We start from the raw sequence: 19,028 nt of genomic DNA, 5'->3' as shown, positions 1-19,028 counted from the left end.
TTATAGCTAGAAAAAATTAAAATATTTCATAAGAAAATGCTAAAAAATTATAATTTCTTTTACACAAAACCCCCCATTAATCCATTGTATTTTATTCTTCATTAAAGTTCAGCGGTCTGAAGCTTCCTGTAGGCCTATGCCCTCAACGGCCCCCGGTTGGCCTACATATGGTTCCTGATAACGCCCGTAAATGGCAACGCAGCTAGCTACAGACTGAGTTCACCCTACGTTATTCCTATCCACAATAGCCCTGTAGCCTTCGCTGTAGCGGCCTTGCAGTTTTTTATTGGGTTGTTTTCCTCTCTGGTTTCGGCTCAACTTGAACCTCGTCTGTAGTCTGCAGTATCTTCCTTCTTCATCAAAGCAGGAGAGAGAGAGAGGGAGAGAGAGAAATCAGGTTCACCAATCAGCTCCATTGCGTTGCTTGGGAAAGGGAGCTGTTTTGTTCACAAGGGCACGCCTCGACTGAGCCGCTCTCGGACTGGCCGGTGCTTGCGTGGGTGACGCTCTAATTCCATTTCCAGGCCTGAGAGAGAAAAGGAATCGCCTTTGGTGATTTGCGCCATCTTATTTCATTGCTACTTCGGCTTTGGTGTGGTATCGCGGGCAAGGAGATAAAGCAGGCAGAGACAGAAGCAGAGCGCGCAAAAGCAGAGAGCAGGGACGAAGAAAGCAGAACTTCCTTTGATTTCTTCCTCGGAAGGTCTCCATTTAACTTGCTCGAAGGGCAAGAAAAGCTGTAAATTTGCTTCGGAGTAACAGAGGAGGAGAAAAGGGCGGGCACTTTTGCTCTGTTTCTGCACAAAGAAGAGGGCGGTGAGTGCTTGGGTTCAACAATGTTTACTCTTTAATAGCGTTCTTATATGTGGAGTTTGCTTCATTATTCGTTTACAAGGATCTTCTTGTTTGCCAAGTTATGAAAATCCGTGTTAATTCTGAATTGTTCAAAAATTTTGTTTTGTTTTTCTGATGCTTTGAACTTGTATTTTTGGACATCTTATTCCATTGTTGATGCTGAGGATTGAAATATATTAGTAATGAACAGTATGGTTGTGAAGTTATGATCTAAATAAGTTTCTTTCGTCATTTTTCTTCGAATAGGTACTCTTTAGTAGAAGTAAAAGAAGACAACGATGGAAACAGAGTTTAGAAAGAGGGGAGGTGAATGCCCTCAACTGCTTGATTTGATTTCAATTGAGGATTGGTTGAAGAGAGATGCAGGAGGAGGAGGAGGAGCAGGGAAGAGATTAGGAGCTTCAGAAGACAAGAAGTTAGAGCTGACGCTTGCTCCTCCCGGAGGAGATGGATGGCCAGTAGTTGCAGAGGAACTTGAAAGGCCACCTTCTAATCTCTCTTCGAGCTGCTTCTCAAAATTCCCCAAATCTTTTGACAAAAATACATTCGTTGGAGCCAAAGTGGGATTCTTGGGCTCAGCTGAGCTCAAATCAGAAGGTTTGAATGTATAAACTTTTGAATTTGGTATTTCATTCATCTATAACTTCATTTTATTCTCTTTGCTCTATTAGTGACAGGATTTCCTCAGGAGCAACTTGGGCCTTTCCAGCTGCAGGTCATAGCTGGCTTGGTTAAAGAATCATCATTAGAAGCAAATGGGGGGATGGAGCAGAGTCATGTGACAGGGATGCATCCTTCTTCTGAGAATGGAGTTCTGGTTAAGGGCAGCACTCAGATAAGGTATTATTAATTGCTTTGACATCATTCCATCAGTCAAAATGCCTTTGAAGAACTTTCGTTCTAAAATTTATTAGTTTCTGTTAATGATTTTCTTATTTTTCATCATAGTATTCCTGTACATTTATTTCCTCCATTACTTCTCAAGAAATTTATTACTGTACATTTTATCTTTATTGTGTTCATGTGGCTTGGAAGCATATTTAAAGTTTCCAATTTGAATATGGGTTTATGATAAAACTTATTGGGGTGCTCATTTATTTATGGGTTGTGTCTTCATGGATTTTAATTTCTCTTGTTGTTACTTGAATTTCTGATTTGGTTATCTCCGTGATCTTCAATTATAAGTGTTGCTTATGTTCTTTTCACATAAGATGAAATGAAATATTTTTCTTGTATTATGTGATATCAATTTAGAGCATGATTAAGGATTTTCTTTCTAGAATCTGTTGGGAGTAGTAAAAAAAAAATGATTTTGTCGTGATTGAGCTTAGGGCATCTCCAACCGAAAATCCCGTTTTTCACTCCAAAATGCAGTGAAACTAAAAAATGCCGTGATATATCTCCAATCGAACTCCATTTTCTGCGAAGGTAACCGTCTTTATCCTCTATCACGCCTTTCTTCGGCAAATCCAGTTGAGATAGAAAAATCGCGTAGGTGAACAGTGCAATGCTAATATTGGCTTCGCATTGTTCACCCTCCACCGATTAACGATTTTTTTGCCGTTCGAATGGTGCAAATCAGCTACCCCTTACGTTCGTTTGGAGTTCGGCTGGAGACGCCCTTACTATCTGTTAATTGTTGTAAGTGTTTTGGGTTTAGTTCAACATCATTTGGGTGAAACATGTGTTCAGCACATTATCCAAAAAAAAAAAAATTATACATAAAATGCTTGTTTTTTATGTTTTGTACCTAATAGCTTTTGTGAAACAATCAATCAATAAGCCATATTGAAGAGGAATTTACATGCAAACCACACAACTCTTATATACGTACATTCTTAACACCTAAACTTTCATATTTACTTATATAACATTTAAATCTTTAAATCACAAAGAGAATTACATCTTCTTTTGGTGGTTTCACAAATCTTGTTGATACTGTTGAAAGTAACTACACTATAAGGTCATCTTGAATTAAAGTCATGGAATACTTAATAGTTATCATGCTTGCATACTTCAGTTCTTTTTTTTGAACTTTTATCTATAGTTTGTAAATTTCAAGAGAGATTTTTGAATTTGTGAATGAATTTTCATCTTGGTTTCCCGTCTTAGCTTCCCATCTTAGATTGCAAATACCTCAACCATTATTCAGGTTGATCCAAGATTTTTTTGGACTACATGCATTGGAAATTTTCTGAAATCTTCTTCAACAGAGCAACCTCTGCTCCAGTTGTTGGGTGGCCTCCAATTCGTTCTTTTCGAAAGAATATTTCTATCACATCAAACAAACAATCAAATGAGTTCAAAAATGGGGCACAAGATAATGGATTGAAGGTCGAGACTTCGAAGAAGGGTTTGTTTGTCAAGATTAACATGGATGGTATCCCTATTGGAAGGAAAGTGGACCTTAATGCTTATGACAGCTATCAGAAGCTCTCCTCAGTAGTGGGAGAACTCTTCAGTGGCCTTCTTGCTGGTAAGCCACGAAGATTGCGATAACTACTGGATTCTTCTATTTTTTTTATATGGGATTTTTGGATCTGTAAACATTAAACAACAGATTTCTTAAGAGCATCTCCAACCGAACATCAAACATGCGTATGACGTTGTTCGGTCGCTCCAGCGGAACGCCAAATATTATGCTATTTGCTTGCACTGTTCACCAACGCAATTTTTCTTTCTCAACCGGATTTGCTGAAGAAACGCGCCAAGGAGGAGAAAGACGGTGACCTCCGCGGTAGCCTGCAAAATGGAGTTTGATTGGAGATAAATGAATCACAATATTTTTGAGTTTCACTGTATTTTGAAGTGAAAAATGAAATTTTCAGTTGGAGATGCTCTTAAGGAAATGCAGTAGCTTCATGAACTTTATTTAAAATAAAAAGAAGCAGACTAAAAGTTGAATTTTTCACTCAATCAAACATCCCTTATAAAAAGTCTGACCTGTTTGTCAGAATTGCAGTTGATACTTTTTAAACAAAGTCATCTTTTTTAATCTTCAATGTAGCTCAAAGGGACCCTACAGCTTCTGCTGCTGAGATCAGTGAAAATGAAAGAATGGCCTTCACGGGTCTGCTGGATGGAAGTGGTGAATATACTTTAGTATATGAAGACAATGAAGGAGACAGAATGATGGTTGGGGATGTTCCTTGGAAGTAAGATCTCTACCTATTTTTGGGAAACGTTAAAATTTTTATGTTCATTTGGAGAATAAAGAATTCAAATAAACTGAGTTGACATTATAAAAGTATAAGCTCAAACTATATTAGATGCTAAATTATATATATATTTTTAAATTTTTGCTAATTTAAGAGAATTTTCAATGCTTTTGAGAGCGAATTTGATGCGGATAAAAGTTTGAAATGCATGCCTTTTGAGATGCACATATTTGAAATACTTGCAACAAAAAAACCTTTAGGACATATCAAACCTTTCTCCCTCTCAACATGGTATTGGAGCATTGTTACTAAACTTGATTGCATCTGAATACTGGGGCCTTGAATGCCTTTTCAATCCATCCAAACACCCAACTCAACTCCCATGCTTACCCCATCCATTCCATACTCCTTGCTCAAGCTTCTCTACCTCACAATCTTATTGCAACTTGTTGGTACCCCTCCATTCCAAACCTTCGCTTGCATTCATTTCCCTCGATTTCGATGCCATTTAACCCACTGGTAACCTATCATTGGACTGGCTCAATCTCAATCTCTTGCCAATATCGCTTGCGTCTCGTCTATTGTCGCAGAAGGGTTGGATGAGCCTATAGCTTATAAGAGGGGAAGTTTTGTTGTGGAGGAAAGGAGTAGAAGATGGAGCAATGGTTCACCATAGTCTTAAGGGATCATTTATATCCTTCACCAAAGAGTAGAGCAACCACCAATTTTTTCTCATAAAATTTTTATAAGCAAAATATAATTTTTGTACTCGAAAGCTGCTTTAAAAAACATTAAAAAGTCGTTCCAAACAAAATCTAAGACACAAAATTTGTCCCTCAACATTTATATTTTCCTAAAAGAAAAAAAAATTAAAGAATTTCATCATCTATGTAACATTAAACACCACCACAACAACAACATCAAATTTTTATCTCACAATGTAGGGTTCTTCATTGTGCATGGTAAAAGTTAAATTCTCATTTAAATCTAATAAAAAATTATTTATATTATTCTCTAATCAAATTATCAGAAGACCGACATATTAAAACATTTTTTTTATAATTTTTCTATGCAGCATGTTTGTCTCTACTGCAAAAAGGTTGAGGGTGTTGAAGAACTCAGAGCTCTCTGCATTATTTGTAAGCTCTCAACTACTCTACACCTTGGACTTCTTTTATCGTTTTTTTTTATATTCATTGGCCGCTTAAACAAATGAGATGAATCTTAGCTTATCTTCTTCCTACTTTCTCCTCAGCTGGGAGCTGTCAACAGAAAGAGAGCAGCAGAGTCTTGAACTGATAAAAGAAAGTACTTCGGATTGTTATGTTTCTTCTCTAAATTCTCTGAAATGCAACAGTGTTTGTTAAGGGTCTTGTTCTCAACTTTGCCTGTAGAGAACAGTTATTTTCAGCAGCTAATCTCACATCTGAATGTCTTCTTTTTCCTGTATTTGTTTATGAGTCAGAGATCATCAGTGTGCTGTTCATGTACTGTTCTTTTTATTTGATGATCATCAATGTGTTATTATTGCAAGATAATGTCTGCAACACAAGGGAACTTTACATTAATTGAATTTCCTTCAATATTAACAAGATTCAAGGGGCAATAAGGGCCACTAAGCAAGATCAACATATACTTGCTCAGAGAATTGGTATCACCAACATGAGAAGATGTCATATTATCATTCTTATTACTATGCTAAGCAAGTGGACTTAGTGTATTCACTTTATCAATACTAAGGCTTCCTTTGGGATAGTTTTTTTATTATTTTATTTAGCAGTTCTTAATACAAAAGTATTTTTGAATTTGAAATTTTTGTAGTGAAAAGTTGCTTCATAAAGAAATAAGAAAATTGTCTCAAATGAAGTTTAAAATAATTCCATGAACATGAGCAAATTTATGTTTAAATGGGTATTTTATAACAAATTAACTATTTATTAATTATATTTATTTTAAAGTAAAAGCATTTTTAAATTTTATTTATTTAATTAAAGTTTAATGAAAATATGCTTTTAAAACTCACAAATGCTTAGTAGTTTGTATGAATGTCTATTATTAAGGATTTTTTCAGATAATTATAGAGTTTTGTAAAAGTGATTATGTTTATATTTGTGATAGTTTTTTTACTATTTTTAAAATATTTTTTAGCATAAAAGTTTTTTTACAATAAATTTTATACTGAAATATTGTTTTAAAAAGCAAGAAGAAATTTACCCCAAATAAAGTTTATGAAGTTGTGGGAAAAGTAATTTTTTGAACGCTATTGTTAATATTATAATCTCATGTTGATAATTTTAATTATAAAAAGTAGTTTTTTATTATTAAATTTTTAAATAAATTTATAATTGTCATCTGAAAATTGAAATAGTACTAAAGTTCATCAAATAGATCCTAAAAATTGGTATATTATTCTATTCCAATCAGACCCTAAAATAGCATGAGGCAAATGAAGGTAAATAGACTGACATATGATCTTCATTTAAGAGATTAAAGATCATACTACCCAACTAAAGTACACTTGTAATATATATATATGTTTTAAAGATTTTTTCTCTTATAAATTTCAAAATTTATACTCATATTTAAAAAAAAACCAAAATTTTGAAAGTATAGGTAAAAAATTATTCTGTGTGGATACCAGACAGCATCTAAAGATCAATCAGAGCGTGCCACATCATTTTTTTTAATCGGTGCCGGTGCTCGGTACCGGGTGGCATGGCGATTGGTCTCCATAACATCCGATGTCCGAACGAAATAATTTCTCCAGATACGGACCATTTATCATCGAGCAATGGACACCTAACTTTATCTTTGTGAAAGAAGACTTTATGGACATAACCTGTTTGGATCAAGCTACAGAAGTTACCTTTATGCTTTCACTTGTGCATGGTAGAGGCAATGGACTACAGAAATCCTGCAGGTACTGTTACTGGCAACATTGAGGAATGGACTCCATAAGAAGACCTCACATATAATTTTTGTTACAGCTCAAATTTTCTATCATTTCTTTATACTGAACATCATACAACTAAACTATAGGAAGGCCGGACTTTAGCTTGCAAATCAGAGATATTTTGGAATACTTGAAGAGTATTAGGCCTTAACAGATAAAATCTAAGATGAGGCATCGGATTTTTAACAGTTTTGAGACCATCCATCAAAGCCATCCAGCAATATGAGGAATATCATAAAACATGCCGTTTGTGCCAAACAAAAGAATGCCAATTTATAGCGGGGGTGAAATATTCTAGATAGAATTTATTGTCATTCTCATTACCATTCCCCCAAAAGATGCAAATCGAATTGTCTAAAATAATACCATTTAAAGTGCTAAGAAGATAGGCAAATTATTAGGTCTAACCGGACCTAAATTTTCGTCTGAATTCCGTGCGCTTTTGATATATTTTTTTTAAAAAGAGCAGCTAATACACAATTTTAATTACATTTTAGTTTCTTTTTTGTTAAGTATTTACAAAAGTATAGCAAAAGCGCAATAAAAGAGTAACAAATCTCTTACTCATTTAGTATTTGCTGTACTTTTGCTGTGTTTTTACTGCGCTTTTCAAATACTCAATAAAAGGGCAGTAAAAAGGCAGCTAATATGTAGTTAAAATTGAGTATAAGCTGCTCTTTTTCAAAAAAATACATCAAAAGTGCAGCAAAAGCACACTAAAAGGGCACAGAACCCGGACAACAATTTAGGTCCGGTGACCGGACTAAATAATTTTCCAAGAAGATCAGAGAACTGAGTAGACGGCAGATTTTCAGCCACTATCATTAAGAATAGTCGAAATTTTAGCATCATTATGGAAAAGTGCGCGGATTGGACTCAAATAGGAAATCTCCTCCAACTTCTTCCCATTCAACAAACTGTCCCAACTTTTATTGAACAAAAACACAACAAAGTTCCCGCTATTCTTCTTAAATTAAATTATACAAAAGGATCAGAGCAAAAAGTGTAATGAAAATACACCATAGGTAATGAGGCAAATACACTTAACCTGCCTTTTATGTCACACTTCGGTGACAGACGATTCCCAACTACAGTAAAGACTGGAGGATTTGCACGCTGGAATGACTTCTGGCCACAGCTTTATTACTGTTCCATACATTCTGGCTACCTCATGACTTGCTCTATTTAAAGATGAACCCTTCGCTTGGGACGGCTTTTTTATTGCTTTTTAAAACAGCTTTTTAGTTTAAAAATTATAATTTTTATACTAAAAAGCTGTTTTAACAAGCATTAAGAAAGCCGTCCCAAACAAAGCCAAAATGCTTGTTTCGTCCCAAGCTATTTTTAAATTAAAAGTCCCAAAAAAATGGAGGGAAGCAAAGGATGTGAGAGATCATAGAATGAAGAGGAAGCTAAGATGAATCCAGCTCAAGATACTGTGAGTGTGCGGCTGCAATGAGAGCAGCTCCAATACCAGAGCCATCGTTGGCATGCTTTATGATAACAGAAGAAGCAGCTTCTTTGCCGAGCATCTCCGCGAGAGTGCTCTCTAAGATTTTCCTGAATGTGGTGTAGTGTTCAAACAGTCCACCATCCAAAGCAACCACCGTTCTCTGCTTCTCTGTGGCAAGAACATCCCTTCCCTGCTTTTTAAGAATGCCAAAAATGCCAGCAGCTGATAAGCGGGCTCCACGTTTGGCGATGATGTCACAGAGTTTGACAATCATTTTCCTTGTTTTAAAGGAGGTATTTGAAATCTGGAACATTGAAACGATATTAACAATCTGAATCTATATTCACTCTTAGATGCAATTGAGGTTTCGTTTTGGATGGCTTTCTCATTGCTTCTTAAAGCAACTTTTTAGGCTAGAAAATTGCTTTAAGAAGTAATAAGAAAGCTGTCACAAACGAAGCTCTGAATAAGAAGAAATCATACCCCCAATATATCCTTCAACTTGCTCGCAACTACTCTGAGATCCGATGATGTATCTAGATGCATTGAAGACATGTGCGGTGTCCTGCAAGAACACAGTTCCACTTTATTTACCGATTCAAAGCGTGAAAAATGCGTATGGGGTATTAAGTCATAATACATATAGAGCAGCTGACATGAATGGGAATCGGAATATATTCATATTTGTTGGAAATTTAAGGAAATAGAAGGAAATAGATCTAAAGAATATTCAATGGTGCTTGAATATACAAAAAAACACATCAATATGCTGTAGCATGTTTAATGGCCAACCGAGAACAGAAACCAAGAGTGAAGCAGTCAACATAATTAAACCACATTGTAACATTGTAATGCAATCTAAGTTTCTATACCTTTTAGGAGAACACTTAGGCACGCAACTAAGAAACTTTCTTTCAATAACACAAACAATCACAAACAGAGAGTGATTTGATAGAAAACAAATGTTAGAGGAAATCATGTAGGAACGAAAGATACAAAGCACATAAACAATAATAACCCTGAGAACAACTACGGATGATCAACTCACATGCAATACACAAAACTAGGGAAATGTGCTAAAAGGAAAGATCTAATCAATAATCCACTAATGAAATTTGATCCGACACAAGTCTGCACTCCTCAGTCAAATAACAATAGAACAAGGTAACAACACCATCTCACAACTCACAATGTTTAGAGAAAAAAGATATATATGAAAGGGAAATCGTGGAGAGAAGAAGAAGAAAGAAGATCGAGAGGAAGTAATACGGGATATGAGAAAGACTAGCTCGCAAGCCACGAAGGAACACTCAGATTGAATTTTCTTACCAAAAAATGTTTCTTTACAATATAGTTTCAATCACTTTATATAGGAGGGAAAAAGAACATTTAATTGTTCAATTAAAAGAGCCATCATTCAACTAATAAAAACAATCCAAATCAACTGTCAAAGGAGAAGCTAAAACATTAAGCACAAGAATCAGCAAAGGGGAAAGCTGATCGGGCTAAGAGGGAGGGGAAGAATCCTAAGCAACCAAATTAGCAAAGGAAAAAACCGAACAACCAAAGGGAGAGGAGAAGAATCCAAAGCAGTTAAATCAGCAAAGGGGAAATTCGAACAACCAAAAAAGGAGGAAATGGGCCAAGTCCAATAACGGAAAAAACTAAATACCCAACCAGCCAACAAGGAGTAAGGAAGTAACTCGAGAGCACGAACCCAGCATGATTATTGCTTGTTTTCCATCATAGGGCAATACAAAAATAAAATACATAGTGTCCAATAATACGAAAAAATAAAAACACATAAAAGGTAAATTCTTGACTACATCACATTGGTAGTATTACAAACTTTAGAGAGCATACTCAAATAGAAGAGATGCTGAAGCATCTCTAAACATTCTTGATAACTATAAACCTTAGACCCCAACCAGGGTCCAACTAATGAATTCACATTTCTCAAGCGATTAAAGGGGATGCGCATCGATTTATCCATCTCTTGACTGGAGAAAAATTGAAGGAATTAAGGGTGTCTAGGGTTGGGCCATAGGGTCTCTTAATGGTTTCTTTTTAATTTCCAGCAAAGTGGTTTCACGACTTTTCAGGTTAAGGGAGGAGATCAAGACCAGTTGAAGAGCTTAGTTTAATGGAGACTTATATGCTGCAATTAATTAGGATGAATAGCTCCCAATAAAATAATCTATATATTATCTCCCAATAATTCAATAATTCAGATATTGAAGATAGTACTGATATTAATGATAGAAATGATTTTGATGATGATCTTGATATCGACACTGAGTTGCTACTGAGCCTACTATGCTGTGCAAAGACCCTTTCTTATTTTCCTTCGAAGAAAGCCATGTAAAGGTGGAGGAAAAAAAGAGATTTAATTTCAGTTGCCGGTGAGTAGTTGGATTTGTGGGAGATGAGACCCTCTGAACTTATTTTTGAATGTCTAAAATATCGAATATAATGTCATAACTTGATTAAAGCATGTTGCTCTCTACTCTCTACTCACCAACCATCATTTTCATGGCGGGTAGCTTCTTATATTTTTCTCTTTCACTAGAAATTATAATAAATGTGAAATCCTTAGCAAAATAAAACATGCACATCATTAATTCAATGGAAAAAATATGCTATACATAACGGGTTTTTTTATCTTCTTTTATTAAGATGGGGATGGTGGGCAGGGGTTGTTTGTGTTAGTTGCTCGTACAATCTAGTTTTCTTCCGATGCTGGTAATTTCAAGGTGCAAGTTAGAACCTCCACCCCTCAAAAATGATAGTGCCTTCACAACTAAGCAGACAACAAAATCTCTCAGCTCAGCCAAGCTTGTTTATGAGCTCTAGAGTGAAAAACTAATTTTCTGAAAAATATAAAGCAAACAAAATTGATTCAATGTGTTAGGATTAATCCGTTTTTCGATTAAGTTGTTCCGCAAGACATCCCATCAGTGTCCAATTCCTATAAATATGATGTATAGGATGATGTAAATGATAGCCTACGAATAAAGGAATAAAGTATTCCTATAAAGCTCTCTTCCTTTCCTGCCTCTCTCTCTCTCTTCCTCTCTTCCCATCTCTCTATCACTTTCCTTATAAGTTGAATGCACTAATCATTTTGCGATTCTGCTCCTTTTTAAATTATTTCTCAAATTTGTTTCTTACGCTAATTTTAACAAATGATACGCTCCTTAAAATTTGGCCAATATGAAACAAGCATATTATGAGAGAGAAAGTGAAGCATACCGTAGTATAAATGGAACCATAAGTTTTGGAGGAACAGTATCTCCAAAGAAAGAAGCTTCCTCTGCCAAACTCAAGAGGACTCTTCTTAGAATCTCTCCTAAATACATACCTGAAATCAGCTTCTCAAATATCTGGGAAATCCAAATAAGCACATTAGTTTATAACATGAGAAATGATGTGCTTTCAAGTACAATATCTCAAACTCCAAAATGCCACATGGCAACATAGGTAAAAAATTAATTGTCAACAAACCCCATAGAAATCACTATATGGGGCACGAAGCTGACTTATTTGGGGGGAATAACAGTATAATTAATTCATGTACCTAGTAACTTAGATGAGAACAAGAATCATACCTGTTCCCCCGGGTTCAAACTTTCAGTATCTAAGGACAGATCATATTCGGTCAAGGGAAGGTGAGATGATCGGAAATTTCCCCATTCCATGTTAATTACCTACAAAATAACAGTTCTTCAGTTGATGAATCACAAACTTCAAGCAATCAATTAGTCATCAGGCCTCATCCGAACTTAAGAGGATTGTTAGTTTATTACTCCAGTTAAACACTTATAGTCACTTCAAAAACTCAACTTTAGCGTCAGAAGAAAAAAATTAAATCTTCTTACCATCTCTCCTGATTTTGGTAACAGGCCATGCCACTTCGGAATAGCATGTGCACGCTCCACATATGCTGCATTTGTTCCAGTACCCAAAATAACAGCAGCAACAACATCGTTATCATAATACCGTCCCCCAGCTAGTGTCCCAACTGTATCGTTTACCTATGTTAAGATGATTGCCGTTAAAATTGCCATATGGCACCAAAGAAAAAATTTGTAGAAAGCTAAGGCAAAGAAGCTCACAAGTGCAGCAACACGCAAATCAAGACCTTGTCTTTCAATGGCTTTTGTCAACTCAGAGACAACATCTTCTCCAACCTAGTTTTTAATGCAACAAAAGTATAAGTAAACTATTATTAAAATTTAGACAACCCAGAGTATTCTATTAACTGACAATCTGCTTTATACAAGTAGAAACACAAAAGAAATAAGTATGGTTACTGCAAACCGGTATTTCCCTACTATCATCCATCCCTAAGAACTTTAAAAGTTGTAATATGATAGGTGAAACCAACAGTGTCAATTGTTACATGAATATATGTGCTGTAAGGTGCAGTAATCAAGCAAAATAACTCGTAACAAACTATCAGCAAAAGGAAATTATGCTATAGCACCAAAGAAAATCTTATACTAAATTCTCCAAGATATAAGAATATGATACTTTATATCCAACTAAAAGAAACGCAACTTTTTAGAAACAAATATAATGGATATGAAGAGTAGTAATGCATAAGGACTACGGGGCATGATTAAGGAAAGGAATGATAAGGGCGTTCATATTAAATCCAAACTCCCACGCAATTTCAGCCAAGTAGCAAAAGCATTTGTCAAATCTATCTAAGTTGACACGATGAGGTTTTCTCACCTTCATGGCCATTAGAGTTTGGAGGCTGACCATAAGTTGTATTTTTATATATTTTTTACTATATCACATCTTCTAGCTTCTCCAACAATCTCTTTCATCTTCTACATCATTACACAACGAAAAGTCCTCTTGTGTTTGGAAATCTCTCCAAACCCTAAGTGTTACTGATGTGAAACTATCATGTGATGATATGAGAATTGCACTTGAAATTAAATAAGATCTTGAACCAAGCGTGCACTTCTTCCCATAACCCTTCCCCACATCAAACTCATTTATATAATCCCTTGGTCAATCCCTCATCACCCTCTTCGACTCATACAAACCAAAAAACAATGTCACTGCTTCAATTTCAATTATCTCATAAATGCTTGTAAATGATTCAAGTTTATTACAGTGAACAAACATGATGAGCCCTTCCTGAAATCAACTCCTGAAAACAGCTTCAGAGGTGATATTGAACCTATGCCATCCATTATATGGAGAATGATGTTCTTCACATATTGTCTAAATTTATGTCCAGATCATTTTATTTACATTTTTACTGCAAGTTCAACCATAAGTGCTTGCAAGGTTTTCAGTATCATATTATCAACTTGTTATTTCATGTTTTACGTTTTTATGACTGGATAAACGTGGGACATAGTTTAAAGTATTGGATAACTCTGTGAATAGCTTCAATTTGATCAAAAAATTTTGATTAAGAGCATAGAAAGATCAATACCTAATCAATATCACAGCATAATAGCACTAAATCTATGGTTACAGCCCTAAATATATGGACACATACTCAGTAACATAATCAAAATTCCCTCTTCAGCCCTCCAATGCTCTCGTAAGATTAAAGCTAAAACTAGCATGTCATCCAAACATCTCCCCTTATCGTGGAAGAGAAAATATGCCAAGGCATTAATTGATAGTACAAAACCTTCCGAGGCCCATCAAATGTTTAATGAAAAAAGATAAAAAGGCATAATGTTAACTTGATGTTGAAAATACAAAAGTGCTAATGTACAAATAGCGCACATCATATCTATGATCAATACAAACCACAGGTTTTATTAGAAATTTATTGCTTTCAAACAAATTAAATGATGTTACCAAAAAGTAAAGCTCCTACTTACTAAGGATTTACTATAGTCTTTTCTGAAATTTAGCCAAAACTGTAACTTCAATAAAAAGATGACTTCTAATAGGGTAATAAGTATTAACCGTTTCCTCAATAGAGAAACCCTTTGTCCATTTGATCAGAGTTCCAGAAGCAAGCGAAGTCTGCCTCACTGGGAAAGAGAAAGTAAATCCAAGCTCTCTCTGCCTGCCTGCAGGAAGCTGATATTCTTCACTTTCAGAAGTAACAAACCTTGCTACCTCTGAAGCAATGAAATCAAATAATTCCTAAAACCAAAACAAATTAGACGAATCAGAAATGATGGCATAAATAAAATATGGAAAAATAAAACAACAGAAATACACCAGAGCTGCACATACAAAGGAGCTTCCAACCATCAAATGTGGAGGAATAGAGACCTCTTCAGCCTCCTGATTGATAACACCTCGCTCTTTTCCCCCCAACTGCACGCGTATTACACGGAAGTTTGTTCCTCCAAGGTCCAACGCATAAAACAAGCCTTTCTCGTCCCTATAAAAGATATAATTTATTATTTCTCTTTCTTACCTCTTAATACAAACGTTGCATCATAAGAAAATCATCATCAGCACAAAATAGAAATTAACCTCCACTACAAAAGATAGAATACGTCCCACCATATTACTAGGAAGAATACAAAAGTTTGTTTTTTTACATCTATGGTTCTCATTAGTTTTCAAATTTTATATCAAATGAGTATAACATGAAACATAAAGATAGCTCTAGATGTCTTTCAAGAGATTTGTAAATGAGGCAAAAAAAAAATCTCTAGAGCATATTGTTGTTAAGTTCTTCAGGCAAACTTCAACATACACATTCATGTTTGCCACTCAACAAGAAATTTAAAAGGAACGTACGAAAAGAATGATAGTGCAACAGCAAAACTGAAAATTGATGTTCAAAAAAGATTTTGTTAAGCAAAAGGGTTGAAGATCAATAATCGAAACAGCAAAACCTTAAAAAGGGAGAAGATAAACATTTTAACTTTTAGAGTTCGAAGGAACATGAGTAAGAACATAAAGAGAAACTTCAACGTAAAGGTATAAAAAAAATAAAATAATAAAAGAATAATAATCATGTCCATGTAATGTAACAATACAAACATTCAAAAAGGCCAAAAAGTCAATTTTTTTTACTTCAAAAATGATAAGAAACAATCGGCCGTGAAAGAGGAAATTAATGAGAATCTATACAATAAATGGCAGTGAATTCCAATCAACATGATCCTGAATTAACCAACCCAGAATCACTACCTCGGCAAAATACATCCAAGGAAAGGGGAACAAAAATCTAGTAACGCAAACAGGAATTTATACAGAACCGAAGCAAAACGAAATCGAATACTAAAGTTTAAGAAAAAAAATCTCTTTTTTAACGTAAATAGCAAGATTTTCTTATTAACGAAAATATCAAAGCAGTAACCGATTGCGTAATAAATTGAAGTCAATACTTCAAAATTTTGACTTAAAACACCTATTCAGCAAATTTTATCCAGAAGCAAGAAACAGCCAAACCCTAGCCGAACCTAACAAAACAAATTTTTTACAGAAATAAAAAGAGAAACCCAACCGTGAAAACGGATTAGCCCTTAAGACCAGTCGGATCATGAAGTAAAAAAAGGATTACCCCTTCGGAAGGCTATCGACGTAAGAGATGAGCATCTTCAGCTTGCTCCCACCTTCTGATGCAAGGCCAGCGTGCATCTCTACCATCATCGCATCGGCAACCTGCCGCAGCTTCCCGATCGGGGTTGCGCACTTCTCCTCGAAGTCATTTACGATCGCCTCCGCCCTAGCCCACCGCCCCGATTTCTTCATCCTGTGTTTCACGATAAGCGCTGCCACCGCACACGCCGTCGCCGCGCATATCACCGCCGATCCGATCACCACCTTCCTCATCTTTTGCGCGTCCTAACCTACTCTCTCTTTTTCTAATCTATAAAGAAAGTGACAACTTATCACTTGTTGAACGAAAAAAATACTGTAATGGCAAGATGAAATCCTATAAAGATCTGAAATTTTAGCTGGTCTTCCAAATTGCCATGGAGATCGCTCGACACTTATAAAGGAAAGGAGATGGAATCGAAGGCTGGAGAGGATGAAGAGACCCTCAACTCTTGCTCCCATATGCCATATGGCACAGTTCGGACCGGAAACGAACTAAACGACAGGAATTTGGGTAACGATTGATGCGGCTTTGACGAAATACCATAAATCCTCGCGGGAATCACCGTTCTTGTAGCCGATACAAACATATAATAGGAAAAAATACCAGTCAAATGATAATGATAAGATAAAAATAAAAGTAAATGAGTAAAAAAAAAAAACATTAATCCATTTCCATATTTGACATGCCGCCAAAAATAGATTTATTTGATCACAAATGTTGATATATATCTGATTAAATTAGATTTAGAGGACTTTAAATTTTGGTTTCAACAAATTTATAGATCGACGAATGAAACGTCCCGCTGAAACAAACTTATCGACACGAAAAGTGATCTAATCCAAACATAAATGAGCCAAAATGAGTATTTGAAGCTTAATTAAAAATATCGTGAAATTAGTTGGGCGGCTAATCTCCAAATTTGGCTTGCTTCTAGTTAAATTGAGCAATTTGACAATACGAATCTAACTAGACCAAAATCACATAATTCGAACATCATTAACCGGTAATCATTAAAACACTTAAATTGGAAAGAATAATTTATAATCATTGAAGTTAATACTAACACGACGATGGAGTATATGGATTTGGGTTATACTTATAAGACTTTTGCAGTGCTTATATGCTCTAAGAATCTTGGAACTCCACCAGAGAACAATCGTCAAACTATCATCCGACTATCATTGTTGGAATATCGCCTAACAAACACCATTAGAACCACAATCTTCAAAACATTGTATGACTAACACCGTTGGACCACCACTCAATTGTCATTGTTAGGATACCACTTGACAACCGCCGTAAGACCATCCCCTGATTACCACCATTGAACCACTGCTTAATGAATGTCGCTAAACCACCATCACCCACTACATTCCTTCTGATCATTGTTAACCGACTATTATCCTCAGACCACCACCTCCCGACTACGTTTAAATACTACCAGACTATTGTCCTCCATCCAGCATCCGCATTTGTCCAACTAGGTTCTTTTGATTGTCGTAGCTTGACTACGATCCTCGTATCACCCTAGCTCAATTAGAATCCTCAACCATCATTGTTCAACTATAGCCATCAATCATTATTGCCCAATTATGATCATTCAACCACAGTTGCCCGACTACAATATAATAGTATGTATTTAAACCAAAATAAATTAATTTTTTTTCGAAGACATTTTAAGCCAAATTTTAAATTTTCTTCACCATAAGATATATCTAATTGTATTTTAATTATAAAAATTTTTATGTAATTTTTTGGCATTTGTGCAAATTCTTTAAAAATTGACATCTGTTAGTACAAGTTGGATTTTTAAGATCGTTAGACGTCCGTTTTAAAAACTGATTTCACCAATATTTTCTAAATAAAATAAGCTAATTTATGGATTTTTTTTATAATTTTTAAAGCCCTAAAAAATTTATATGAATTTTATATTGATAATTGATTAAATTATCTAATTAAATAATATTATATTATTATTTTAATATAAATATCCCAAATCACTAACATAAAATCAAATTCCTTAAATCTTTTTAATTCCATTTGTTTGGTTGAATTAGAGAAATGAAAAACAAATTTGAGAGAAAAGAGAGGGGGAGAGAAAATAAAACCTAAGATTCAGAGATCGTAGAACAGCTTTTGATAGTCGATCATATCGAAAAATTTAATCATCTAGCTGTAAGAAACTTTTATTCTATATCTAATTTTAATAATTTTATATTTTTGATCAAATGTGTATTTCCTTTACAAAAAAAAATGAGAATAATTTTGTAATGGTAAAACTTTCATTGTATAACTTTTGGTATGTGATAGATCTCATTAATATGAGCATTTTGACAACAAAATATTTAATTTTTAATGATTAAATTGAAAGATAATATTTGCATGTAAGCAAAAAATGATGGTTGCTAACATTATAATGAATATGGGTTGACTCTTAAAATATAATACGCTACGTATGAGGGTGGGCTGTCAGGCTTTCCTATGAATAGAATGTTGGTGATATTATCCTTGTAGAGAGTGACGATTGACTGAATTACACGACGGGTAGAGAGTGACAATTTTTAATAATTATTGTAAACCACATGTGAAAATAAATAATTAATATAAATAAATGAAAGATAATATGAGATTGATAGATTATTGGCTGTGATAAATAACATATATAAGAAAAATATGACATTAAAGTTGTATGTCTAGTCTTAATTTTTATAATTATACTCATGATAATATTTACCTGATAGTACGTTCAACTCATTGATAGTATATTAAACTGATTGACAGATTGATAACTCAAATTTGCATTAATATTGATACAACATATCATAACATACTAATATGATTTATTGGGTGATAATATTCTTTATCGTATGCCTTTTGATTTCATTGAATATATTAATTTTATTATTAATTTTTAAAAAATTTATTGCTTATATAAAGTGATGATTGATATTGGCTAGAATTAAAACATACATATTTATTCTTTTGCCTTGCATTAAAAGTAGCGATAGAGTTTTGATTACTTGTTGACTGTTTAACTCATTATATATAGTTTAAATGATT

The 19,028-nt window shown here is 34.6% G+C and overlaps 2 protein-coding genes across 2 annotated transcripts; one reads left to right on the top strand and one right to left on the bottom strand.

Moving 5' to 3' along the window:
* The first annotated feature begins 331 nt into the window (after positions 1-331).
* LOC110098514 (auxin-responsive protein IAA26) lies at positions 332-5,455 on the top strand. Its single transcript, XM_020825372.2, has 7 exons — positions 332-816; positions 1,102-1,452; positions 1,527-1,695; positions 3,069-3,331; positions 3,863-4,010; positions 5,089-5,152; positions 5,269-5,455. The coding sequence occupies exons 2-7, from the start codon at positions 1,134-1,136 to the stop codon at positions 5,305-5,307; spliced, it is 1,002 nt and encodes a 333-aa protein (XP_020681031.1). The 5' UTR covers positions 332-816; positions 1,102-1,133; the 3' UTR covers positions 5,308-5,455.
* A 2,381-nt stretch (positions 5,456-7,836) lies between these two features.
* Positions 7,837-16,514, bottom strand: LOC110098503 (hexokinase-1-like). The gene is made up of 9 exons (XM_020825355.2): positions 15,927-16,514; positions 14,642-14,792; positions 14,366-14,548; positions 12,535-12,609; positions 12,298-12,453; positions 12,028-12,126; positions 11,672-11,802; positions 8,903-8,984; positions 7,837-8,723 (listed from the first exon to the last, which is right to left on the bottom strand). Exons 1-9 carry the CDS (start codon positions 16,196-16,198, stop codon positions 8,379-8,381), a joined length of 1,494 nt encoding a protein of 497 aa, XP_020681014.1. The 5' UTR covers positions 16,199-16,514; the 3' UTR covers positions 7,837-8,378.
* Between the last annotated feature and the right edge of the window lie 2,514 nt (positions 16,515-19,028).

The sequence above is a fragment of the Dendrobium catenatum genome, unplaced genomic scaffold (genome assembly GCF_001605985.2).
Source record: "Dendrobium catenatum unplaced genomic scaffold, ASM160598v2 fragScaff_scaffold_1061, whole genome shotgun sequence".
NCBI lineage: Eukaryota > Viridiplantae > Streptophyta > Magnoliopsida > Asparagales > Orchidaceae > Dendrobium > Dendrobium catenatum.
The sequence above is the reverse complement of the archived record's forward strand: the minus strand, read 5'-3'. Positions and strand labels throughout refer to the sequence as shown.

What these genes read in the sequence shown, in the direction of transcription:
- LOC110098514 (XM_020825372.2), top strand. Translation starts at nt 1,134, where the DNA reads ATGGAAACAGAGTTTAGAAAGAGGGGAGGTGAATGCCCTCAACTGCTT. An exon ending in CTTCAGTGGCCTTCTTGCTG is followed by an intron (nt 3,332 to 3,862) that starts GTAAGCCACGAA and finishes TCTTCAATGTAG; the next exon opens with CTCAAAGGGACCCTACAGCT. An exon ending in CAGAGCTCTCTGCATTATTT is followed by an intron (nt 5,153 to 5,268) that starts GTAAGCTCTCAA and finishes CTTTCTCCTCAG; the next exon opens with CTGGGAGCTGTCAACAGAAA.
- LOC110098503 (XM_020825355.2), bottom strand. Translation starts at nt 16,198, where the DNA reads ATGAGGAAGGTGGTGATCGGATCGGCGGTGATATGCGCGGCGACGGCG. An exon ending in GTCGATAGCCTTCCGAAGGG is followed by an intron (nt 14,793 to 15,926) that starts GTAATCCTTTTT and finishes TATCTTTTATAG; the next exon opens with GGACGAGAAAGGCTTGTTTT. An exon ending in GTTTCTCTATTGAGGAAACG is followed by an intron (nt 12,610 to 14,365) that starts GTTAATACTTAT and finishes ATTAAAAACTAG; the next exon opens with GTTGGAGAAGATGTTGTCTC.